A 26,720-nucleotide genomic window follows, 5' to 3' on the forward strand; every position below is an offset into this window, starting at 1 on the left:
TGTTTCCCCCACACACACTGTCTAGGCTCGCCCTGCTACTACTATGTTATTATGAATAGAGAGTAACTAATTCACAATTCTGAGAGCTCCACCTGCTACTACATTATCGCCCCCTTTTCTCCCAGTGTGTGCACTTTTACCAATTGAGTAGAATGAGAAGCCCCAATCCCCCCATTTTACCCCCCTTTCTCCTTCTCCCTGCTCACAATGAGATGAGAAGCTCCTGTGATCTCGACAGATTGGTACTGCAACTTTACATAACAGAAACTCTTTGAACATCAAAGAAGCAAAGCATTGAGATAGTACGTGATCTTGAAGGATTGGTATTGCAACTTTACATAACGACATAAAGTGTTTGAACATCAAAGAAGCACAGCATTGAGATAGTGATTTTACAGAGAAGCGAAAGATTGCTTTAGGTGAGTTTCTAAACTTAGCCTTTAACCCTTTAAATGCTTACTTCTTACTTCTGAGTAAACATGCACAGAAGGGGGGAGTTGCTCAGGTTTGCTTTGCCCCATATAATCTCCCTTCATTTCCAATGTATGAAACCTCTGCTATATGGGAAATGTTCCATGAAAGGTGATGAAGTCCTTCTTGCAGCTTGGGAAGGAGACAGTATTTGTAAATGCGCTATTTTGAGGGATAGCAATGTAGCCTTAACTTGTGCATGCATACCATGGTGATACTTTTCTGAAATGGAGGAGAAACACCCCTTGACTGGGCTCAGCAATATCATGGACAAGTGAAAGACACACCCCTGGGGCTGGGCTACCATGCCGAAGTAAATGCGGAGGATAGAGCACACAGCACCAGAAGTGAGGTGAAAGTGAATTAAATCAGAGTATAACAGTCTCAGAAACTCTGGTTTTTCCACTGAAAGCTCTGGGGTGGCTGTGGGATGGAGACGACATCATGTGCTGCAGATGACCATGGAGTGCTACAAGTTCACAATAAAACTTCCATGAAAACAGTCTTCAGGACCATTTGACAGAGTTCCTCTCTCTTAAAAGTTCGAGGTGCCAAGTGAAAGCCATGTTATTTGGCCATGTTTATTAGGAACTTTAACTAACATGTGCTGTTTTATTTCTGCTGGCTGTTTTTAGGTCTGGTTATTTCTGCTGTTATTACTTTTGGCATTGGTATGTTTGATTTTAGCTGTTGTTTGGTTAGTTTTGTAAGCCAGTTTCAAAATGTCTGGGTGAAAGGTGGGATAGAAATGACTCAGATAAATAACATGGCAGGCAGTTTCTGGGAATATGTAGCATTTGGCAAGGCTATCATCCTCTGGGAGCGGTGCCACCCTTTGCCCACATGGCTGCTGACCTTCTGGATGTCCAGAGAAAAATGGGATTTGGAGTGGGATGGTGAACATTTACTACCTTAACAAATGTTTCTCAAAATATTTCAGAAATGGAGTGACCCTTGACAATAACGGGAGCAGTAGCAACATGCAAGGTTTTCTTCAGTGTTGATTTTTAAGGGCTAATGTCCATTGGACTCCAGAATCTGATGATGGCCAAGTATTTACATAGGGTAGGCGTAGCTGGCAGTGGTAAAGTCGATGTAACTCACTCAAGGTCTGTCTACCTGAGTACTGTCATTACCCAGCTCTTTCTCTTGGTGGAATGTATCTGGGAGGGTTCAAGTCAATAAAATAACAACATCCCTATCTTGTGGTTCATTGTGTGCTCTTCTTCACAGCTGAAGCAGGACATTCAGAATGTTTTCTACGTTGTAAAATGTAGCAATGTATCTAATCTGCCAAATTTTAAAAAACCTTAAATCTGCAAGCAGGACAGGACTTTGGGGGCAGAAGCCCAGGGCCCAACTCAGCAGAATGAGTGCATAGTTAAACTATGGAATTTGCTGCAAGAAGGTTTAGTGATAGCCACCAACTTTGATTGCTTTAAAAGGCAAATTCATGGAGGACAAGACTTTCAATGGCTTCTAGTCCTGATGGCTCTATATACCAGCTGCTGGGCAATAAGAGTGGGAAGGCGCTATTGTACTTGTGTCCTGCTTGCGGGCTTTCCACGGACATCTGTTTGACCACTGTGGGAACAGAATGCTGGATAGGCATTGGACTAGTTCAGCATATGTTCTTCATGGGCAGGAGGGCCTCCAAATGCAGTAGGGCTGGTTTATTACATTTTGAAGCAAGTGGCGTAATACATGTTACCCTCTAATACCCCCCACCCCTGTAAGACCGTGAAGTCCAGAGTCTAAAATTACCTACTTGCACCATGGTGTGTTGGTCATGATAGTGACCCTAACTCCTCAGGGCTCCAGTGTATACAGGAGGGTCTGCCCCTTTCTGTTTGCTCGCAGGAAATGGTTGATGTGACCTTGTGCATTCACCAAATGATAACTCCATGTGCCTGGTCGGATCGCTGGGTGTCTTTCATTGTGACAGTTAGGCATTTGCTATTTCTTAAAGGAGCAGCTTTCACACCTTTATAAAGAATGATTTCTACAAGAGTCTGTTTTGGCTCTTTATAACAGCAAATGGCTAAATTTACCCTGGTTTGTTGAATGGAAGCCCAAGCTCTGAGTTCAAGTGGGGTGCTTTGGGCTGCCTCTGAGGTGAAGCGGAGGGGGCACAAAGCGGAGGGGGCACAAAGAAGCAAGTCCACCCACCCCAAATCAGCCCGAGCCGAATCTGACCTGCCTTGGAAGCCCTGAAGCGGCCTCCGAGTCAGATCGGGGGGGCCATGCACAGCCCTAAACGGAACCCACTGACTTCAAGCACATGTCGACCGGCACATCTGAGAATACTGTGGGCTTCAAAAGCCAGGGCAACCGCTCACAATCATCCATGTCTTTCATTTTAAGGATCTCTCACCAGAAATAAATTATTTGCAGCTCAGATAAAGTAGTGCAATAGCGCCACCTTCTGCTAATGTCTAAACAAATTACAATAAAGAATATTCATGCTTTCCATTGTATTCAACACATGTTTGGTCTACGTATGCAGCAGAACGTGGTGGGAATGGATTTATACATTGTGACTGTACAAGTTCAGACTTCAGTGGGGGATCTCTTCCACCTATTTGACGTGGACAGTTGCATATCAGGAAGGTGAATCTATCACAGTTTAGCACACATTCATTATAACCTTTATGGTGGGCACCATTTTATAATCCTGTTAAGTTTTGTCTTTTAATGAGTGCTAAAATGCTTTTCCAGCTATATATTTAAATACCAGTAAAATACTGCTTAAATGAAGAACATTAGAGAACTGCGACACTATACTGCCGATACTAAAAAAATAAAAAATGGAAACAATGCTTTCCATTCACTACCATTTTAGAAATATGTTTTAAACACTTCCAATCTACACTTCTGATCCAAAACAAATATTAAACACTTTAGTGTGCAATCTTATGCATGTTTAGACAGAAAAAAAGTCTTACAACTCCCAGCATTCCCCAGCCAGCATGCTTTTTTCTATCTAAACATGCATAGGATTGCATCCTTAATGGGTGTGTGTGTGTGTATATATATATATATATAGTAGTAACGGACAATTATATTTAAGTGAATATGCACTTAGCTGGTTTTTTTTAAGAATCTCTTTAAATTGTTTTTTCCAGTGACCAATCTGGTGAATTGGACTTTCTCAACCATTTGTCATGGCCATTACTGTGGACAGAACCTAGTGGGAGGAACATACAAGAAACTGCAATATCTTCAATAGTGTGGAAATCCGATAGCAATTCTGCTTGTAGCTTACAGAAGAAGAGGAATGATTTATTTGCATTAAGAGCCACCCAAATGGAAGCACCCTGGGTTAGGACCTTTCTTCCTGGTGTGATGTGTTAGGCTTTAATTTTATTTTTATTTTTAAGTTGAAGGATCCTTTTTTTAAAACATGGGAAGCATTCAAAATGGCACCCATTCTTGCCATCTGGAGTGATAAATTCTTCACTATCACCTCAGGATTCCACCGCCTCATTCTTCTGCATGTGTATATAAGGCCCTTTGGGTGAAGCTGTGAGGGCTCTGTATTAAAATAAAAATGGTTGCTACACTGGCTTTGTAATGAAGGACTAAGACAGGAATGAAGGACTAAGAAAAGGTTTCCTCAAATTCCACTGGCAGGGCATAATTTTCACAGGAATTCCCTTACCCTAAGAATGACATTGTATTCTTTTCTGTTAAGGATCCAGTGTCTTTGGCTATATCACACCATGCCTTAACCATGGTCAGAATTCCAAAACATATTTATGCAATCCATTAAACCGAGAATGACAGCCTTCAGTCCAGATCCATTCACTTCTACAAGACTGTATGAGAACTGCTGTCTTTACTGTCCCAGCTGCAAATCTAAGGCTGCAATCCAATACAATGGAGTACACCCCATTGAACTCTGTAGGACTTACTTCCCAGTAGACATAGCACTTGAAGGCTACAGTCCCATACACACTTACCTGAGAGTAAGTCCAATGGAATGCAATGGGCCTTACTTTTCAGTGGACATGTCTGGAATTGCACAATGAGAAACGTGGAATATTGTGAGATATAATTAACCACACTGAGACTGAATCAATATTCACAAATTTATTCCAATCCAGCCAGATTATTATCAGCATCATCAACACAGCTGCTTTTGATTTATGGCCTTAACAGCCAATAGGACATTTTCTGCACAAATGTCTTTTAGGATCCAGCCTTTTGTGAAAGAAAAGTGATTTTAAAAATCTTTTTACCAGCCATGCCTCATATTAGGCAGAGAATAGATAGAGCCTTTTATCCTTGTCAGTGTTTTCAAGCGAGCAAAGAACTTGCTTTCAAATTTATCTGGCTAATTTTAAGTATTTTAGGAAACCTCAGATTTTAAATTCTTCTTTCAACAATATTTAAACAATAAAAACCAATGCTAAAATAAAACCAAACAAGACATAGGCAGATAATTTACACTGCAAGGTTTTTGCTGCCAAGAAGTATTGCTTTTCAGACAGTTATATCCACCTTCCAGCAGAAAACATTTTCATCAGTTGCCTCTACCCTATAATCCTTCCAGTCTTGTCTGAAAAGGCAGAAAAGTGGGGATGGGTGGGGGGAGAGAAAGACACCATAAGAGCAAATCTTTCATACTCCAGTCTGATGATATCTTAGGCTTACATCCATCTACAGCAGCCTTCCCCAACCTGGTGCCCTCCAGATGTGTTAGACTACAGTTCCCATAATCCCTATTCATGGCCCTTGCCCTACCCCCAAGGGAAAGAAAGTCTACCTGAATGCAGGGTAAGAACATAAGAAGAGCCCTGATGGATCAGTCCAGGGGTCCATCTAGTCCAGCATTCTGTTCACACAGTGGCCAACCAGGACCAGCTGCCCACAGGAAACCAACGAGCAAGACATGAGTACAAAAGCACTCTCCCACCCATGTTCTCCAGCAACTGGTATTTGGGCATGCTGCCTCTGATACTGGAGGTAGCATATAGCCATCAGGACTAGTAGCCAATGGTAGCCTTCTCCTCCAGGAATTTGTCCAATCCCCTTTTGAAGCCATCCAAACTGGTGGCCATCACTACATCTCGTTCCCAAATATTTGTATTTAACTGTGCTTTTCTCCAAGCTAGTTGTGTGTGTATGCATATGTAAATGTTCATGCAATGGATATATGATTTAATATTCTCCTAAGTGTATGCATATTATCTCTGTAGCCTCACACAAGATATTATGATCCCCTTCTAACTCCCAATTGTTTAACAATATCAGCAACAAAACCATTCCCCATCACACCTAAATTAGGCTGCTGAAATGGATGATCTCTGGGTGATCTGCAGTATATTGCTAGGGTTCTGACTCCTGATTCTTGAACAATAGCAACAACAGAATTATTTCCCCCCTTCCCCCACCACCTAAATTAAGCTGCTGAAATGCTTGGAGTAGCCAGGATGCCTGTGTGAAGGGACTGTTAGCTCTGTTCAGTTCTGGTACTAAAAATCAAATCCTAGGCTCAGAATGTGCTCGGAGGTGGGATTTTCTTTCATGCTAAGTGTATGTCTCTTACATGTGACTTACATCTGGTTGGTGAATCTGGGGGTTCTGGTAAAAGACCAAAGTAGATCTGACAAGCCTGAAGTCTGCCCACTTCTGCTATAAACCACTCAGTGAGCAGTGAGCACGTGGCTGAGCTAAGATTTGACTTGGGGACTCTTAGCTCATGCCATTAGATTATACTCACTCCAGCTAGTGAGCTCACAGAGATCAACAACACTGGGCTTCCTTTTACCCTTTCTTTATTTTTTTTTTTTTAAAAATAGTGTCCTAGAAACTGTTCCAATATAGTCTAGCCAGAATGTAGATCACCACTGTAATAGTTCTTCCTGATTCACCACTTAGAGGTTCCCAATGTGAGAGCAAGGACGATGGCTAGAAAGGCTGGTGGTTGGTGAGAACACGCTGCCTATGGGGTATTGTGAATTTGGATTACACTGATGAATTGCATAATTATGTTCTGTTTTACTCAGCACCATTTAGTGAAAAGGCACGTGTACTGTTTAGAATAAAGCAAAACAATAAAAGTCTTGTTTGCATACTTATCCCATATTTTCTTAACCTGCCTCTGCCTTTGATTTGTCTGAACAAAGAGTAAAGTGTAAACTAAAGGAAGAGAAGGAAAATAGATCTCCAGAGTCTGCTTATCTCTACTGTACTTCCGGTTCCATGAGTGTCAAAATCAGGGGTGGTCAACTTGTGGCCCGCCAGATGTTTTGGCCTACAACTCCCACCGTCCCTCATCATTGGCCATGCTGTCTAGGGCTGATGGGATCTCTAGGCCAAAACATCTGGAGGGCCACAAGTTGGTCTAAATAATGACACTATTGAGTAGGATTCTTTTGATGCAGTGGGAATTATTCCACCACACTGATCCTGCAGGCCCATCTGAACAAGCTGAAATGAACAGAGGGAACCAGCCACTTTAACGGTGCCAGTGCACTGATTGCAAGGACTGATTGCCTGTAAAATACAGTGCCTGGAAGGGTCCTTAATTAGACACTAAAATTCACAGGAAGCACCTAGCAATTTGGAGAGTAAAAAGAAGGAAAGCACTAGGAATACATGACACGCACCCCACCCTCAGATCCTCAACCTACATTTGAAAATAATCCAAGATGAGATTATTTACTGGCAAAAATATCATCCAGTTTACAAGAAAATATCTTTCAAAGCCTCCATTCATATAAACATTCTTGGATGCATGGTAAAGGGAGAGTCTGAAAGACCTGGGTAGGTATTTTAGCTTAGAGAACAGAAGATTAAACTGAGGCATTCAAATAATTTTCATGCATGTATATAAAAGGCAGGAGAATCTATACGGAAAGATATCTTTGGTGCCTCTCACCCGGTGGCATGATGCTGTTGTCCTTGCACAACGACTGTTTTCCTTGAACTGGGGCTTTGGCCAAGGCTTCTGTCGACATGCGTATTGAAGTAAAACTGACCTAAGAAATTTCAGAAGAGAGACAGGAGTGACATGACATTTCCTGACGCTGAAGTGATGTGTTGCTGCTACAATCTAAAGGCAAACTTTGGCCTCTCTAGGGGGGCTTCTAAATGGAGGGCTCTCAGTGTTAATGATCAAAAGGCTTTCTGCAGCTATTCTGTCTTTTATTCCTTAATGGATTTTCCACAAAGGAAACAAGAAAGATGGAAGAAGTGGTGGGAAAGCACCAGAGGGCTACAAATGGAGGACATTGAGCATCTCTACACCAGCCTAAAATCCCACGTTTAAAACGGGGCCTTCTGCTTCCGTTTTAAAGGCAGGATCACGATGGACTCCCTTTACACATGCTTCCTTTCCCCCTCCGCTTCCCCACATTTCCCCCTCCTTTCCCCCCTTATCTGAGTCTTCCATATGTTTGATTATACAGCCGCTAGATGGCGCTGTTGTCTAGCTCCGCTTATTGAGGCTTTTCCTTTTTAAGGAGGGAACTCAAGCGGAACTCAAATGCTATAATTTGATAGTTTGTTATCTCCGATCATTTAAAAAATGGAATAAAGGTCATTTAGTGCAGGAGACACCCTGGAGGTTGCCAACATCATCTAAAGGACCCGCAAACTTCTATGACTAACCAATCTCAATAGCGGGATAAAAGCTCTGTGTGAAGGAGCCCATGATCATCTGGACCCTCTGTAAAATTCAGTGAATGAAGCAGTGCAATTTTGCAGTAAAAGCATCCTCTGGGGACCCCTAGGGGTCTTTATTACTACAATTATTATTATTATTATTATTATTATTATTATTATTATTATTATTTTATGATTACATTTATATCCCACCTTTTTTCCTCTTGGGAGGAACTCAAGGTGGCTTACATGGTCCCTCCTCCTCTCCATTTTATCCTCACAATGTTAGCTTGTGAGGTAGGTTAGGCTGAGAGTCCAGGACTGGCCCAAAGTCACCCATTGAACTTTATGGCCAAGTGGGGACTAGAACCTGGATCTCCTAAGTCCCAGTCCAGCACTCTAACCACTACACCACACTGGCTTTCCCCTGATTCCTCTCAATTTTACTCAGACATGGCCTCCTTGTAGCCTTCTAGAAACAGTCGCTAAGTGGGGCATCAGTCTGTCTCTGTAATTTGTTTGAGTGCTGAATTTCCTAAGCGTTAGACAAGTGGAAGTGTAGTATGTTAAGGGCAAAATACTATGGGTTGTGCCCTTGTTGGATGGAAACCTCCAACCTTGGAGGTTTCTGAGTGTCCAGTGCCCTGCCAAGCTGCTGCTGGCAGGATATGAGGAGTGGAGACAATTCTCGCCTCTCTGCCCTCCTGTGGTTCTTCCCTGCTCTAGCCTTGGAGTGCATCTAGTGGAGGTGCACTGGCCTCTCCTCTCTCCTCCCCCACCCACCCACTGCAGTTCTCCCTTGCAGACCTCTCCAAGGTTCTCCCTTGCAGGCCTCTCCAAGGCCACTTTTGCTACCTCATGATGCAGGCACTGCAGTTCTTTCTATGGTGTGTGTGTGTGGGGGGGAGGGATCAGTTTCTTGAGTCCCCCATCCAAGGCCATATCAGCGTCTATGGCCAGAGAAGGGAGGACCCCCAAAGAATCTTTTGGTCTCTGGGATGCTCTCCAGGGACACAGGATTGCTCTCTAAGAGAAGTAGTAAGTTATTCATACTTATTATTAAGTGTGCATTCCAGGAAGTAGTTGGAAGGTGCTAGATGTGTGGATAGGTTGCCCTACCTGGCCTTGCCTTCTTTGCATCCAGAAATGGGGGAATAAATTCAGGATGGGAATGGTTATGAGTAGGACAGATGACCATGAATTTTGGGTTGTATTCAGATTTAGTCATATGTAGAGCAGACCCACTGAAATTAATAGGACTTAAGCTAGTCATGACAAGCTTAAGGCCCATTAATTTCAGTGGGTCTTCCCTGAATATGAGCAAATCTGGATCCAATCTTTTGTCTCTATGAAGAATCATATCAACACTATTTCATACATACCAAGAGGTCCAGTGACTTTGTCGGAAAAATTCTCACCACCCACAAAGTATAATCCAAGGAAATATTCAGGTAACTTCACATAGGAAATTTTGAATGTGATGTTGTCTGGTCCTAATAGCGATAGGCTCTTTTCCTTTTCAACAAAAACCTTCAATCTAAGAAGAAACTGATGCTGTTATTTCAACATTTCTTAAAAAATGTTTAGCATACTGTTGTGACATTATGTTTGGTTGTGATTAGTATAATTTCAGGCAATATTAAATATCTTTTATTTATGGCCACAAAATAGAATTTTAATTTGGCACTCTCTATTTGGCTGTTGCTGTATTTCACTAAAACATATCTAGTTCAATTTACAGTAAGACTTTAAAAAAATCATATGTAAATGATTTTTTTGCTGTTTTAAATTGTTTTTAAATTAGGTACATTAAAGATTTTGTATTTCTGTTGCCCTGGCCGTGGGCGTTGACCTCTCAATTTAGAGGTGCCAAGGTAGTGATAAATCAGACTCAAAGGTTTACTTACAAGGAGACTTTATTGGGTAACTTACAGCACACAGGTGTACCCAATGGTTGGATCAGACAGCTTCTCTGAAACCCGAGCTGTTGGGTCGAATGGGTTTTATACAATGTTAGCCATGGGGCAGCATAGCAGCAGAAAGCACCCCTAGCGTCCATTCCCAGCATAGACCAACAGCACTTGGTTCTCAGCATAGCCACCTGCATTCTCAGGCACGGCCTGATAAGGCTTTCTACTCATTAGTAAGGGATGTGCTGAGAAGGCTGTTATCAGCCTTTTGACTCATCTTCACATGCTCAGAGGCTTACTAGCAAGGGAATTGCACCAATAATGAACTTAAGCAAGCATTGTGGATCTCTAGGCTCCTCTAACACTACAAATGACTTGGCTACACTCCTAGGGCCAATACAATATTGTGTTTTTGTTATGTTGTATTTTGAGTTGTAAGTTTTGTGAACCACCCAAGGAGCTTTGGCTATTGGGCAGTATAGAAATGAAATAAATGAATGAATAAAGGAAATGAATGATCTAATATTTAGAAAACTATTTGAAGGGAAAAGCTGTGATGTGGGTGGGAATGTAAGTTTTAAATGTCCTAAATGTTCATCTTTACACATAAGGGTTGATCCAGCCAAATTTAAAAACTTTTAGTCCAGCTGACTTCAATGGGAAATTTGAACGTATGTTTAACTCTCTCCCTTTAAATCCCCTTAAATCAATGGAACCCAGAAGTAATTACATTTGACTGGATAATGCTATATTATTTTAGTGAACAGTAATGGTAGATGAAACGTCATATGCTGCCTTTAGTTTGTATGCTTCATAAATACGATTTGTATTTTGTGCCTTGCAAAATGTATTTGAATCCAGAAAGACTGAGAGTATAAAAAAGAGATTTTGAGCTTTTCTACATCAGGCTGTTAATTGCTGAATTTGCTTATGGTTTCATTGCAGAATTGAGATCCAAGCTCTGCACAAAGAGCTTTTCCTTTCCTGCTTTTCTGCTTTGTAACTTCTAGGTGGTGCTGTGTTACAGCAGAATCATGTAAATGCATAAGTAGGAAAATACCTTTTCTTTTGCTTTCAGAAATAATACCCCATTTTCCCCACTAAACCCCCTTGGGGGGGAACTGCTCTTAAAAAACAGAAATGAAACTGGAGGATCATGACATTGTGTAAAGATCTCACAAACAACCATGAGTAAGGAATCATGAGTGAACAATAAATCCCTCATGTAGAAAAGCTCTTTCTGTTGGCGACAGGCTTGAAGAACAGCATTCTATTTACCCACGAACAGTGAGAGATACAGCTGTCATCCATGAGAGCAACATTGTATCATTCCTGCACTTCACCACAATTTCTTCCTTTGATGTATTGATTCGCATATCAAGCTTCTGAAAGACTATTTCAAACTGCACAAATTTTCCGTTTTGTCCGAGCTTGCCAGTCGCTCCGATCCCTGATTAGAAAAAAGAAACATACCACCAGAGGAAGGCATACCATGAAGCAGGATGAAGCAGAACCAACAAAGAGTCTTGTCATACCTTAGAGACTAACAAATTTACTTTGGCATAAGCTTGCATGGGGGGCACAAGTGCAATTGCCCAGTAGCGACTGCCTGGGCAGGACTCTTCAGAGTCAGGGACATTCCGAGAAAGCCAGTGGCAGTGGTGATGTTAGACGATTTTGGACTCTGGACTATGAAAATAATGAGAAGACTATGGAATGGAAGGTGCCAGTCTTCCCTCTAGTTTACAAGGCTGATGCCTTCATGCTGCACTCCCTATTAATCTGCGAAGGGAGTGAGTCCTAATGTCTGTTAGTAACTGCAAGGCTACTGAGTTCAGAGGGAGAAAGCAGGCTTGTATTAAGGCATATGATGGCAATTGGGGCAGCTCTAAAGATGGGGAAGCTCTAAAGAGCCTGTTGATAATCCTGGATCTCTTGGTGGCTTTCGATACCATCAACCATGGTATCCTTCTGGGACGACTGTCTGAGCTGGGAGTGGGAGGCACTGCATTGCAGTGGTTTCTCTCCTACTTGGATGGTCAGCTCCAGAAGGTGGTGCTTGGGGAATATTGTTCAGTTCCGTGGGTTCTCCAGCATGGGTTTCCTCAGGGGTTAGTTTTGTCCCCCATGCTATTTAACATCTACATGAAACCACTGAGTGGGGTCATCCAGAGTTTTGGACTGCATTGCCATCAGTATGCTGATGACACACAGCTCTGTTTCTCCTTTTTATCTTCTTCAGGTGAGGATGTGGATGTGACTGGCTGCAACAATGGGCTGGATGAGGACTAATAAACTGAAGCTCAGTCCAGACAAGACTGAGATGCTGTTACTGGGTGGTTCTTCTGACTGGATGGAGGGTGCTCAACCTGTTCTGGATGGGGTTGCACTCCCCTTGAAAGAGCAAGTTCATAGCTTGGAGGGTTTTCCTGGACCCATCTCTATCACTTGAGGCTCAGATGGCCTTCATGGCTCGGAGTGCCACCTATCAGCTTTGTCTGGTGGCCCAGCTATGCCCCTATCTGGAGGGATAACCTGGTTTCAGTAATCTATGCTCTGGTAATCTCCAAATTAGATTACTGCAGTGTACTCTATGTGGGGCTGCCCTTGAAAACTGTTCAGAAGCTGCAGCTTGTGCAAAATGCAGCGACCAGATTAATAACTGGGACCAGAAGATCTGAGCAGATAAGACCAATTCTGGCCCACCTGCATTAGCTGCTTGTATGTTTCTGAGCCTGATTTAAGGTGCTGGTTTTAACCTATAAAGCCTTACATGGCTCGGGACCGTAATACTTGGCAGTACACCTCTCCCAACCCGAATCTCCCTGGACACTATGAACAACATCTGGGATCTTCCTCCAAGTGCCTCCTCCGAGGAAGGCTTGGAGGGTGGCAACAAGGGAGAGGGCCTTCTCAGTAGTGCCCCCCCAACTGTGGAATGAGCTCCCCACTGAGGCCTGCCTGGCACCAATAGTGTCATCTTTTTGGTGCCAGGTTAAGACTGTCCTTTCCTCCTAGGCATTTACTGGCATATGATGGGACCAGTCATCTAAACAGGTCTAGTATTGAAACTGATTTAAGCTGTCAGGGGGAGCAATCCTATGGCTGCTAGACAGCAGCTAGATGGCGATAGGATATCTTGTTTTCTGGGAACCGATCTTCCCCCACTTTTGCGCTGCCTCTGAGGCAGTGTGGAACAGCCCTGTCCTCCATGCTTGCAAGTGGAGTCCGCGGAGCGGCCAGAAAGGGGCATGTCTGGGGGCATTCTGGAGCGGGGAGGGCGGAAATGTCTGTACGACACATCTAATGTGTCATATGGCAGCCTCCTCCCCTGCTCCACCCTCCCACGGCTAGACAACCCCTTCTGTGCTTCCTCTGCCCTGGTTGGATAGGTTCGAGTTTGGAGGCGGCTGTCTATCTGGATAGGATTATGCCCTAAATTGTTTGAAATGTTGTATATTTAAATTTTTATGCTGTATTTTATGCTCTACTGTTATGCTGTATTTTTTGATCTTATGAATTTTTGTAAACCAGCCAGAGAGTTTCAGCTATTAGCCGGTATAGAAATGAATAAATAATAATAAATAATACGATGGCAATTGGGGCTGCTGTAAAGATCCGGAGCACAGCTCAGAAGATCCGGAGCCATGCCCAGATGAGCCCTTTCCTAACAAGGCCCATGGCATGGACTATGGCGCATTTCATCAGATGTGACAAAAGCTTGTGCCATAATAAATTTGTTAGCCTTTAATGTGCCACAAAAATATCTGTTGTTTTTGCTGCGATAGACTAACACAGCTACCCTCTGGAAATTGTCAGGATTAAGCAGGTTGCTTCTCTCTCTCTCTCTCTCCCTGTTTCTCTGTATATATGGATAGGTATATAGATGTTGGATACAGAGTACCACTTTTGCAAGTAGAGTAGCTTTTCAGGGGCACAGGGGTTGCAGGAAGGGGAAATAGCTGAACATTGCCTCCCCTACTTCCTCCAGTGGGAGCATCCCATGAAGTGTGTGTATGTGTGTGTATACATTGTTGTTGTTTAAAAAAACTGTGGTTGTTAGTCTGCACATATTTTTAATTTTTTCTTTGTGCATTTGCATAGCATGTGTATGCACAGTCATGGAAGGGGAAGGTGTGTGCCATTTTAGATGCCCACCACAAACACCTTCCTGGTTCTTCCAAACCTCATCATATACATGAAAGATCTCAGGTGAAGCAATCCAAATTGTGTTCTCAACTCACAAGAAACCTCACCCCCACTTCAAAGTGCTGCCTCCACCAATGGGAATGCCAACTGCTGGTGCACACATTTATGATCAAAGGGCCTTGACTCCACCCATCCCCCCTAGGTCATGATGATTCTTAAACATATATCTGCACTTTACATATCTCTTAGGATAGAAGTGCAAAAAGTGTGGCTCATGGGCTGCAGCCAGCAACACCCCCCCCTCGCTGCCCCAAGTCCCAGGGGAAAAAGGCTTAGATGATTCCCAAGGAAGATGAAAAACATGTCTAAGCCCATCCCATCAGGACAGCATGAAAAATGTCCTTCCTGACCTTCAAAAGAGCAACCAGCCAGCTGTTAGTCTGGTTTAATCTGAAAAAGAGGCTGGCTGGGTGGGATGTGCTGCCTGCTGAGCCAGATGTCATAAGAATGGAAACCCATTCTCCGAACTTGAACTCTTAATACAGGAGGGAAATTATGACTTGATAGGTATCTGAGACTTGGTGGGATGACTCTCATGACTGGAATACAGCCATTGAAGGATATAACTTGTTCAAAAAGAACAGGAGGAACAGAAAGGGAGATGGGGTTGCACTGTATGTGAAAAATACATATCTCTGCACAGAAATACAGGAAGATGAGCTTGGTAGCCCCATCGAGAGCATCTGGATCAAAATAAATGGAGCAAAGAATAAAAGGAACCTGGTGGTCGGAGTCTACTACCGGCCACCCAACCAAGGAGAAGATGAGGATGAAACTTTTGAAAAGCAAATAGCCAATGTTTTAAGGAAGCATGATGTAGTAGTAATGGGGGACTTCAATTTCCCCGATATTTGTTGGGAGACAAATTCTGCAAAACATGGCCCCTCCAGGAAATTCCTGACTTGTGTGGCGGATAACTTCCTCCTACAGAAAGTAGAGGAAGGAACTAGAGGATCGGCTATCCTTGACTTGATCCTAACCAACAGAGATGACTTAGTGGATAAGGTAGCAGCTACAGGAACTCTGGGGGAAAGCGACCATGTTGCACTTGAGTTCTTGGTTCTAAGGGAAGCAAAAGCCGAGGGTAGTCAAACGCGTACCCTGGATTTTAGGAAAGCTGATTTTAATAAACTCAGAACAATGATCAGTAAGGTCCCATGGCAAGCGACGCTAACAAGAAAAGGAGTCCAAGATGGGTGGGAGCCTTTTAAAAAGGAAATTCTTAAGGCACAATCACAAACAATTCCAACAACAAGAAAAGGTGGAAGACAACAGAAGAAGCCAATGTGGCTTCACAAAAAGCTTAGGGATGACCTGAAAACAAAAAAGGACACATATAGGAAGTGGAAAGAAGGCCAAGTAACAAAGGAAGAGTACAGGCAGGTAGCACAGAATTGCAGGGATGGCATCAGGAAGGCTAAAGCTGAGAACGAGCTGAGGCTAGTGAGGGATGCTAAAAACAACAAAAAGGCTTTCTTCAGCTACGTGCATAGCAAAAGGCAGAGGAAAGAAATAGTTGTTCAGCTATTAAATAAGGATGGCAAAATGATAACACATGACAAAGAAAAGCCAGAGGTGCTCAATTCCTACTTTGGCTCAGTTTTCTCCCAAAAAAGGGTCTATGACCCTCCTGGCAAAGGTGAAGTGCAGGCTGAAGGGGCAGGATTGCAGCTTGAAATCGATAGGCATACGGTCAAGGAACATCTAATTACTTTGAATGAGTTCAAATCTCCAGGGCGAGATGAACTGCATCCTAGAGTAATAAAGGAACTGGCAGAAGAACTCTCAGAACCGCTGTCTATTCTCTTTGAGAAATCATGGAGGACGGGGGAAGTGCCAGATGACTGGAGGAAGGCTAATGTTGTCCCTATCTTCAAAAAGGGTAAAAAGGAGGAACCTGGGAACTACAGACCAGCCAGTCTGACATCAATCCCTGGGGAAATTCTGGAGCAGATGATAAAGCAATCCATTTGTAAGCACCTTGAAAACAATGCAGTGATTACTCGACGCCAACATGGATTTGTCAAAAACAAGTCCTGTCAGACAAATCTGATCTCATTTTTTGATCAAGTAATCTCCCTTGTGGACCGTGGGAATGCTGTAGACATCATATACCTCAACTTCAGCAAAGCTTTCGACAAAGTGCCCCATGATCTCCTGATGAGCAAACTAGCTCAAAGTGGGCTAGATGAAACAACGATCTGGTGGATCCACAGTTGGCTACAGAATCGGACTCAAAGAGTGCTTATCAATGGGACCTTCTCAAACTGGGGAGAGGTAACGAGTGGGGTACCGCAGGGCTCAGTCCTGGGCCCAGTGCTCTTCAACATTTTTATTAATGACTTGGAGGAGGAGGTGCAGGGAATGCTGATCAAATTTGCAGATGACAAAAAATTGGGCGGGATAGCTAATACTTTGGAAGACAGAAACAAAATTCAAAGTGATCTGGATAGACTGGAGCGCTGGGCAGAAAACAACAGAATGACATTTAATAGGGATAAATGCCAAGGTCTGCACCTAGGAAAAAGAAACCAAAGGCACAGTTACAAGATGGGGGAAACATGGCTCAACAACTCTACAAGCGAGAAGGATCTTGGAATTGTTGTCGATCGCAAGCTGATTATGAGCCAACAGTGTGATGTGGCTGCAAAAAAGACAAATGCTCTTTTGGGCTGCATGAATAGAAGCATAGCTTCCAAATCCCGAAAAGTACTAGTTCCCCTCTACTCAGCACTGGTTAGGCCTCATCTGGAGTACTGTGTCCAGTTCTGGGCACCACACTTTAAGAAGGATGCAGAGGAGGGCAACAAAGGTGATCAGAGGACTGGAAACAAAGCTGTATGAAGAGAGACTGAAAGAACTGGGCATGTTTAGCCTTGAGAAGAGAAGACTGAGGGGAGATACGATAGCACTCTTCAAGTACTTGAAAGGTTGTCAGAGAAGAAGGCCAGGATCTCTTCTTGATCATCCCAGAGTGCAGGACACGGAATAATGGGCTCAAGTTACAGGAAGCCAGTTTCCGGCTGAACATCAGGAAAAACGTCCTGACTGTTAGAGCAATACGACAATGGAACCAATTACCTAGGGAGGTGGTGGGCTCTCCCACACTGGAGGCGTTCAAGACGAGGCTGGACAGCCATCTGTCAGGGATGCTCTGAGCTGGATTCCTGCATTGAGCAGGGGGTTGGACTCGATGGCCTTGTAGGCCCCTTCCAACCCTACTATTCTATGATTCTATGATTCTATGGTTTCTGAAATCCAGGTTCCCCGATTTCCACCTCAAAGTTCATCCTAGCTCATGTCTGTATCAGACTAAGGTGTTTTGGTTTGTTTGCACAGAAATGTGTGCATATTTCAATGTGCATTTTTCTAAAGGTATGCATTGTTGTGCACATTTTTTAAGAGTACGCACTTTTTCATGCACACTTTTCAAATGTACACCTTACTGAATACACATCTGCAAATCACAGATTATGTTTGAGTCCGTGTTCACATTTTGGAGGTGCAAACTGGGTAAATTCTGGTCTAAAATGAATTGAAATAAATTTTCATACATCTCTCCATGGACCAGTGATCTGACTTGGTATAAGGCGGCTTCCTACATATGGAGAATCTTGAAGACTGTGACCTGGAGTCCATCTTTTCCAACATAGGTTAACTTTTGGGAGAATTAATTTTGTCATCACATTTCAATGCATCCATGAGGTCTAGAAGCTAAAAGAACTGCAAGAATTCAGTGTTAACCCCAAAGTCTCATGTAGCACACTTCTCCTGTCTTCTGGATCACATCTTAAATTATTAGTATAATGTTAAAAAGAAATATATGGCAATTTTTATGGTAACTCAAAATGGCTTATCCAAAAGTCCCTACCCAGTTAACAGGGTCAATTTACAACACTGTAGTACATACCTTTGTCTGGATCGGTTATGAGGTTTATAGGGATTTCCATAGAGCTGTTGATATTTAAACAAATAGTATCATTTTCATAGGGCAATTGTAGGATGAAATGTGGAATAGCTAGAGTAAAAAAGAAATTATACTTTAATCAGAAAACAACTTTATGTCATAAATGAACCAGTTCCAATAGCATTCAGGGATTCTCATGGCCAGTGACGTTTAAATAACATTTACTTGAACTATACAAATCAGTATTGTGTCAGTCAGGTTTTATTCCTCAAATTTTGTTCAAATAATGCCAGGCCTGAATCTTACTGGCATTTCAGATCTCAGGGCTGAGTATTCCCTACTATGGTTTTATTGTTGAGGCCATAAAATAGTGGCTGGTTATCAATGACGGGGGAAAGGAGAAAGACTGAGATAGAACAAGGAGTTTTTGACTCTGCACGATATTTGTAGAATTGAGCCAAAATTTCTCAGAAGACATTTTCCTAAGAACATCTCTGAGATTTTTCTTTTTCTCGCTTAGAAAAAGAATGCCACACTGAATAATTTTCTCCAAATATTTTTCAGCGTTTTGGAGGGAAGGGGGCAGTGGCTGCCAATTTCTCTCCCACACTGCCCCGGAATGATGCTAACTCTGGGACACTGTGGAGTGGAGGATGTAAAATGGTGACCAGGTAGCCCAATAGTTGTTGCAGTGGCAGAAAGAGAAAAAAAAAACACACCCTAGGAAAAAAAGACAGAGGCTGTGCCGCTGCCACTGCGAGTGGTGAGCCTGATAAACAGTTGGAGACATTCAGCGAGATGGTCCCCACCCAAGTTTGCAACCCACAAAAGAGTTTTGAGGATTTTCAGATGGCATTTGCGCACAGTTCTAGTTCAGTGGTGGAAAAAGATGATCATACAGATGACATATTAGACAGACATAGAGGTCTGGGATTGTAGAAAATAGGGTAGAAATGTACAGACAACTGCATAAGGTTAATGCATTAAACTTCCACAGTGGCAGATTAATATATGATCCACACTTGCAAAGCAGTGCCAAAATGCTGTGCTGTATCACTTGAATCCTTGTGGGGGAAACAGAAAATCATATTCAGTTTAGTCATTCAGTTGTATGGGCCTTCCTAAGACGTATTGGCTCAGGCAAGACTAGTGTGCTGTCTTCAGATCGTCTTGCATGTTTTACCTCATCATGTTAGTTATCTGTAACTATAACATTAATAGAGAACTGACTGTATTGCTTACCGAGAGGTTTTGCCATTGTTAATGGGGAGAAAGAAACATCTAAAAATGTAGAAAATATTTAGAAGCATTTCCTAAAATAGAGAAATATTACTATTTCCCCTCATAAGAGGCAAGCACATGATATTAATTCACATGATGTCCCAGGCAATGCAAAATTACAAGAAAGGTTCCAATATCTTTTTAATGTAAAACCAAGGGATAGATTCAGACATTCTGTAACTCGAGGTGAAAAAAATGTCCCCCCACAACTGAACCCAGTGACAGAATTTTGTGGCATGTGGAGGACTACTGGGGCTCGTGTGATCTGTCCAGCCATGGCAACTCATTGCCCGCTGCTCAAGTGTCTTGTCTGAACCGTATTGCTGTAACACTCTTCACTCCCGCCCCCAGGTCTCCCACACGCCCCTGTCCACATGCAGGCAAGCTCTCTGTCGGCAAAGGCCAGGCGTTCTTCTCCAACCGTTGTACCTATATGAAGGAGCTACTGGGTTCAGCCTGAACGGGTTGTGCTTCCTGGGAAGAATGAGGAAATAGTGAAGGGCGACACCCACTGCTTCTGGCTTGAGAAGAGAGAGGCCACAGCCTCGGAGAGCTCTGTAGAGAAGCCTCTTGTTTAAATAAAAGTTTATTTATAAAGCAGGGGGTCTGATTCTATAAAGTGCAACCCACCAACTTGAAACAGCCATTGCCACTGCCAGCCAAAGCCTCGTGAACACTTTGGCCTTGCAGGAACAGAGCCTGGATGCATGGCGCAGAACAAATAGCAACTGTACCCCCTGAATTCCAGGGAGAGGGGAGGCTGAGCCATGTGCACTGGCTGAGAACCGGGTGGCACTACATGTTTTTCTCTCTTTTTCTCATCACCTCACGAACACCTGCAGGCATCCAGGTCCAGGGATTACTGGCTCCAGCTTCTGGATTTTGCTCATTCTTTTCTCTCTGTCTTCCTTTACTCCCTACAGGCTTCCCTCGCACAGGTAGAGGATCCATCCCCATACCAGAATGTCACTGGCTCATTCTCCATGGGGTTGTGAACCTACTTGATCCAGGCGGGCTCCTGAACCCTTGCAAGCTCCATGACAGACAGTTATGCAACAGGTGACGGTCTCCCTAGCATGGAGCTGGTGCCAAAGGAGCCCTGTGGGACTGACCGGTTGGCAGCCTCACACAGAGGACTTTCCCTTTCGGGTTCTCCTCCATCTTGAATGCTGATCAGTAAAGACTGTGACATTGCCACCTGTGTTGTGTCTTTGTTGCTAGGTGGTAGTAGACAGAGATCCTTTTCCCCACCCTAGTATGGGGCCTTAAGATGGGACTCTGAAAGCAGGACAGCAAGCTTGATGGGCTCAGGGAAGTGGCCCCCCCTTCACTCAAGTTCCCTGAGCTATGAGGGGGCAGCAGTGGTATAGAGCCAGGGCTTGTCGGGATGTGCCCCCCGACTTTTTAATTCGCAGGAACACTGACCTCAGCTCCCCTCACCATCCATCTGAGCTTAGCTGCAATCCTCATTGTATGAATTTTCCCGATAGCAATATATTGCTCCTTGTTGCAATGGAAAGTGTTTGGGGGTGGCTTGGTCTTGAATAGGCAGTTAAGACCCATTCGCTTCACTAAAGGCCTGCTCCTAGATCTGGATTGTTGACATGGATCCACACAGCTGCCTGGAATTTTGGGCCCTCCTTGGGCGCGTAGCTATGGGGACTCTCATGACGGGCACCTCCACTTCCCCATTGACCACAGCACCACTGGGCATGGGGGAAGCATCCTGGGTTGCATAAGTGGGAGGGGTGCTCCTGCCAGGCGGTACGAGGCAGTCAGGAGGAGGAGGGAAGGCTTTGGGCCTGCTGGGCTGCTCCTGGGCAGGGCTAGTCCACCAAGGGACACGGGGGAGGGGGGTGATCCCGAGGCTTGCCAGCGGGAGGGCTGGCCTGAAGGGCTGGTTGTCCCAGGCCGGAGCCAGGCTATTGGTCCATACACTGCTTCTGCTCATTGGCTCAGGTGTGAGGAGCCCCCCCTCCCTAGGGTGAGGTTGCACCCTGGATGTTAACCAAGGACTTCCAGCCTGTAAAAAACGAGAAGTTGTTCCACCAGGTTAGAGCTTCTGCTGCAGCCCCTGGGTTGGGGTGCCCCATGAGGCATCTGATTGCTGTCCGCTGCTCTGGTTGAGTGGCCGGGGGCTGCTTTGTGGTGTTTGCAATGTGGACTCATGTCCAGGGATGCTTCCAGAGGAGGCTTTTATGGCACCGTCATGGGCTTTTATTGGGGGGGGGGGTTGTCCAGATGTTGTCATTTTCCACTCGTAACTCTCCCATGTTTTCCCACTACTTTCATCTTTTTTCATCCAGTGGAAAATCCGTTGCGTAAGAAAGGGCAGAATAGCTGCCAAGGCCTTCTGATGGTTAGCATTAAGAGCCCTCCCTCTCGAAGCATCCCTGGGATGTCCTGCTCGTTTGCCTCTGACACACTCTTTTTTCCAGGCATGTCAAAAGATGAGTGTGTGTGTGTGTGGGGGGGTGTCCCTCTCTTCCCCCTGGTGAGGCTTGACTTCAAAAGAGCATTTCCCCCCCTTGGTGGCCCTTGAATCCTTGTCCCAAGAAGGTGATGCGCCCTCTCTGCAGGGCTCCTGCCAGGGAGCTGGCGGTGTGCTGTGTTGGATGGGCTGTCCTTCCTCCCTGTGGTGTGCTGTGCTCCCAGGTGGTGCTTGTGATGAGCATAGGAGGATTCAGACCCCTGCCTGTAGCGTAGCATTGCCTGGGGTCTAGCAGTACCGGAGGCACTGCTGGCCATGCCTGTTGGGGCTGATGGCGTGGGGGCACTGTGATGTCCAACTGTGCCCGCTCCCTCTGTGTGTGTGTGTGTGTGTGTGTGTGGCATGTGGATGTCATTGCTGGTACACACTCCGAACAAGTGCTTCCCGCTGCCAAGAGCAGTACGCCTTGAAATACCCAGGGCGTATGATGTCCAGTGGCCTACAGTGTGGGGATGGATTGCCACAAAGAACGTCTGGGAAAGAGGCACTTGGCAATGGCGCCCATGTTGCTGGGCTCTGGGAGCCAGAGGATGACATACACAATGCAGGAGACCAAGGAAGGCAGCAGCTTAAATAGCTGGCTTCTTATCACATTGATGTTCATCCATAAGGAAATACATCTGTTCCCTTTCCTACTACCCTCCTGGCTGTTGCTGGTAGAGTGTGCAGTGCACTGGCCATGTTTCAAGGGGTGCTGGGGGCATGGCTGTCATTTTCACGCCAGTTTTGAATCTTCTGGTCCTGTATATTTTCCCCTCCCCTTCTAAGCTGAGCATACTTTGGATATGGCAGTTGTTTTGGTGGCAGAGCAGGGGCATCTCTCTCTCTCTCTCTCTCTCTCTCTCTCTCTCACACACACACACACACACACAGTATAAGGTGAATATGGGATTGCTCTGCCCAAATATGAAGCTCCTTAAAAATGAGCATTTATGCATTTTACTTACCTTCATAAACAAGGTCTGAGTAGTATGACACTGAAAAGGAAGTTGTTAATTTTTGTAAGTTTTCTGATAAAGCAAGCATCAGGGTGAAAACTGAGTATGGTTTGAAATATTTTGATTTTAGAAGAAAACTAAATTGTTCCCCCTTCCTAACTGGACATAAAACAGAATATATTTTCAAAGGTAAATTTTGGATTGAGATACAACGTTCTGGTGCAATCACACTAAGAATACTGTATGCAATTCTGGTCACCGGACTTCATAAAAGATGTTGTAGAGCTGGAAAACGTGCAGAAAAGGGCAAACAAAATGACCAAATGCTAGAGCAACTCTCCTGTGAAGAAAGTTTCAATGTTCAGGACTCTTTAGCTTAGAAAAAAGGCAATTAAGGAAGGATATGATAGAGGTGTATAAAATTATGCATGGAATGGAGAATGTGGATAGGGAGACATTTTTCTCCCTCTCTCATAATACTAGAACCCAGGGTCATCCCAAGAAGCTGTTTGGTGGGAGATTCCTCCTTCCTTCTTCACACAGCGCATAGTTAAACTATGGAATTCAGTACTGTGAGATGCAGTGATGGCCTCCCATTTGGATGGCTTTAAAGGGGGATTGGACAAATTCATGGAGGAGAAGGCTATCAATGACTACCTGATGACTACATATTACCTCCAGAATCAGGGGCAGTGTGCCTCTGGATGCCAGGGTATTTCCAGACAAGGCTTTTATCGCATTGTCCCCAGAATTTTGCAGGAGTCCAGATGACGTCGCCTTTCATTTGTAGCCCCTCCGTGTTTTCCTGCCACTTCTTTCGTCTATTTTTCTTCCCATTAACAAAGATGAAATAGATGTTTTCTGGTTGGTAGCATTAGCAGCCCTGTGTCTGGAAGCATGCCTAAGTAGAGGGGGTGCTACTGCACTCAGGTCCTGCTTCTGGACTTCCCTTGGCCATCTGGTTTGTCAGTGTAGGAAAACAATGCTGGACTAGATAGACTTTTTGTCTGATCCAGCATGGCTCTTCTTATGTTTTTATGACTAACCTAAGTCCCATTGGTTTCAATGGGTCTAGTCAAAGTATGACTGAATCTGGATTCAACCCACTAGCTCTGAAGCAAAAAATATATTTACATCTGTTTTGGATGACACCTACATGTGTTGAAGGAGGCATCATCTCAGGTCCAAGCTCAATGAGGTTATGGAGATGTGGCAATAGCTCTCTGGTCTCTTTAAACTTTTTCAAACAGCCGCATTGATGGGGCATGAGGGCTGTGTGTGGACTAATCTGAGTGAGACTGTGGTACAGGAGGAGAGTCCCCCATTTTCTCCAAGGAAAGTCTCCCTTGAAATTGCGTTCTTGCCTTATTAGAAAAAAAAAATCACATATGCATATTCATACATCTCCATTGTCTCATCTAGTTTAATCCTTGGACACAGCATTCCTTCCTGTGTGTGAGGGAAAAGGACACATGCTTCCTTCAAGATGGTGCTGGCCAGCTGCAGGTTTTATGAGTACACTTAAAAAAACAACCCTGTTCTTAAAGAAATCAGCATTCTAATTAATTGGGCTATGTTTGGAGTCTATCAAAAGTTTCTTTAATTGATTAATTTAATTGATTGATTTAATGGATTAACCAGCTATTCATGCATTCACTTACTGTCATACAAAAATGCAGATGCATCTGAAGGAGAAGTTATTAATGTTTTTAATTTAACAAACAAATATCAAAGGCCTTGAAGAGCTTATGGTGGAAGACTGGGATATAGATTTTTTAACTGAACAAGGAATTAATTGTTTACACCATTTTAGGTTTATACTTAAAAACATCTCAGGTATATATCTTCTAAAAAAGTGGGCTAGATCCAAAGTTTTGGAAGCAGAAGACTGCTCATGTTGTTATTATTGTTGTTGTTGTTGTTATTATTTTGTTTGATTGAAAAGAATACAAATGTTTTTAGATATAAATAAATAAATTCCAGAGTTTTTGTTTTAAATAGTTGTGATATTTCTGCTTTAAACTTGTATTTAGCATATTGTTTGAGTATTGTATTTGTATATTTTTGTGAGCTGCTTTGGGGGCCTCTTGGCTGAAAGGCAGCATAGAAATAACATAACATATTTGGAACACAAAGGATACATGGAGTTCAGCAAAACGTTCTGTTGCAACTAGGGATGGGGGAGAATTTCTCCCCGAAACTTCGGGGAGCCGAGTGCCAACGCATTCGGTCCTCTGAAGGTTCAGGGAGAAATTCTCCGCCACCCCCCGCCACCCCCCCGGGATGGGACTTACCTTTCAGGAATGTCGCTCCCGGCGGCGGGTCCCGGTGGCGGTTTGGCAGGTCTTCATCAGGGGCGGGGGCTGCCGCTGCCGCCATTACAAGAAAAGTAAAAAAAACACAAAAAAACGCCTCTGTGATAGGCTACATAACGATTAACGTAGCCTATCACGGCTAGATTTGCAAAGTCAGCCGTGATAGGCTATGTTAATCGTCACGTAGCCTATCACGGGTGACTTAAAAACAAAAACAAAAAGCGCGTACACTAATGGCGGCCCCCATAGGGAGCCGCCATTCGCGTTCCTTATTTTGTCCCTGTAGTCTACGTAAAGATTTACGTAGACTACGGCGAAAATAAAAAGGTGAAGGTAAAGGTGTCCCCAACCAGTCGTGTCCGACTCTAGGGTGCGGTGCTAATCCCCGTTTTTAAGCCGAAGAGCCAGCGCTGCCCGAAGACGCTTCCGTGGTCATGTGGCCGGCATGACTGAACACCGAGGTGCACGGAACGCTGTTACCTTTCCCGCCGAGGCGGTGCCTATTTATCTACTTGCAATTTCTTGCTTTCGAACTGCTAGGTTGGCAGGAGCTGGGACTGAAGACGATAGCTCGCTCCGTCACGCAGCACTCGGGTCTCGAACTGCTGACCTTCCAGTCTGCAGTTCAGCGTCTTAACCACTAAGCCATCGCGGCCCCTTCGGCGAAAATAAGGGCAACGCAAATAGCGTTGCCCTTATTTTTGCCGTAGTCTACGTAAATCTTTACATAGACTACAGGGACCAAATAAGGAACGCAAATGGCGGCTCCCTATGGGGGCCGCCATTTGCGAACGCACTTTTTTTTTTTTTTCAAAGTCACCCATGATAGGCTACGTGACGATTAACGTAGCCTATCACGGCTGACTTTGCAGATCTAGCCGTGATAGGCTACGTAAATCGTTACGTAGCCTATCACGGGGCTTTTTTTTCTTCTTCTTTTTTTCTTTTGAAGTTCGCGGCCAGGGAGACGGGGCGCTTCTCCCTGGCCTGAATTTCGGCTGGGCGAGGCGGGAAGCCTCCCCCCCCGGCCTGAACTTCGGGGGGAGAAGCAAAGCGCCTCTCCCCCACCGCGAAGCAAGCTGCGAGACCAGGTAAGTGACTTTCGTACATCCCTAGTAGGGATGGGCGAACTCACCCAGGACCGCCTCGCACACTGCTTGGCAGACCCCCACCAGCTGCCCAACCCAGTTTGCCCCAGGAGCTGCCGGCCAGTCCGTGGGTGCCCAGCGGGTGGTGTGCGGCTTCCCGCTCCCTCACCGAGCTGCCATTTTGAGGAAATGGTGGCTTGTTCTTTTTACGTAAAGGGGCCATTTACACCTGCAATTTTGCATAAATGGCCCCTTTACGGCCACCATTTTCATAAAAATCTCCTTCACATAAAAAGAACGAGCTGCCAATGGGGGCTCGGCAAGGGATTGGGGACTGCTGCTCTTGCCCGACTCCACGGACTAGAGTCCAGAAAGCAGAGCGGGGGGGGGAGTCCACCCCCCTCTCAGACACCCACAACATCCCTACTATCAAGGTTATGCTATTGAGAAATGCAGGCAAAGAGGAGCAAGGAAAAATTTGTTGCACAAGCAGAGAAAG

General features: G+C 44.4%; 1 protein-coding gene across 4 annotated transcripts in view; it reads right to left on the reverse strand.

The window, feature by feature from the left end:
* Positions 1 to 4,546: 4,546 nt before the first annotated feature.
* Positions 4,547 to 26,720, reverse strand: part of LOC146354789 (inter-alpha-trypsin inhibitor heavy chain H4-like) — a 65,221-nt gene continuing 43,047 nt past the window's right edge. For 2 of the 4 annotated variants that reach the window (XM_084839783.1, XM_084839782.1), the window contains 8 exons: positions 25,113 to 25,187; positions 22,828 to 22,857; positions 19,351 to 19,389; positions 18,112 to 18,219; positions 11,271 to 11,442; positions 9,465 to 9,619; positions 7,358 to 7,457; positions 4,547 to 5,032 (listed from right to left, as the gene is read on the reverse strand). In XM_084839783.1, coding sequence (XP_084695909.1) covers positions 4,957 to 5,032; positions 7,358 to 7,457; positions 9,465 to 9,619; positions 11,271 to 11,442; positions 18,112 to 18,219; positions 19,351 to 19,389; positions 22,828 to 22,857; positions 25,113 to 25,187 — 755 coding nt within the window. In that variant the 3' untranslated portion in view covers positions 4,547 to 4,956. Of the gene's footprint in view, positions 5,033 to 7,357; positions 7,458 to 9,464; positions 9,620 to 9,989; positions 10,067 to 11,270; positions 11,443 to 18,111; positions 18,220 to 19,350; positions 19,390 to 22,827; positions 22,858 to 25,112; positions 25,188 to 26,720 lie in introns of all 4 variants that reach the window. The other 2 variants (XR_014788503.1, XR_014788504.1) reach the window with 2 other exon arrangements.

Source organism: Heloderma suspectum, chromosome 2 (assembly GCF_057233095.1).
Source record: "Heloderma suspectum isolate Gila_16-S chromosome 2, 16-S_ref, whole genome shotgun sequence".
NCBI classification, from domain to species: Eukaryota; Metazoa; Chordata; class Lepidosauria; order Squamata; family Helodermatidae; genus Heloderma; species Heloderma suspectum.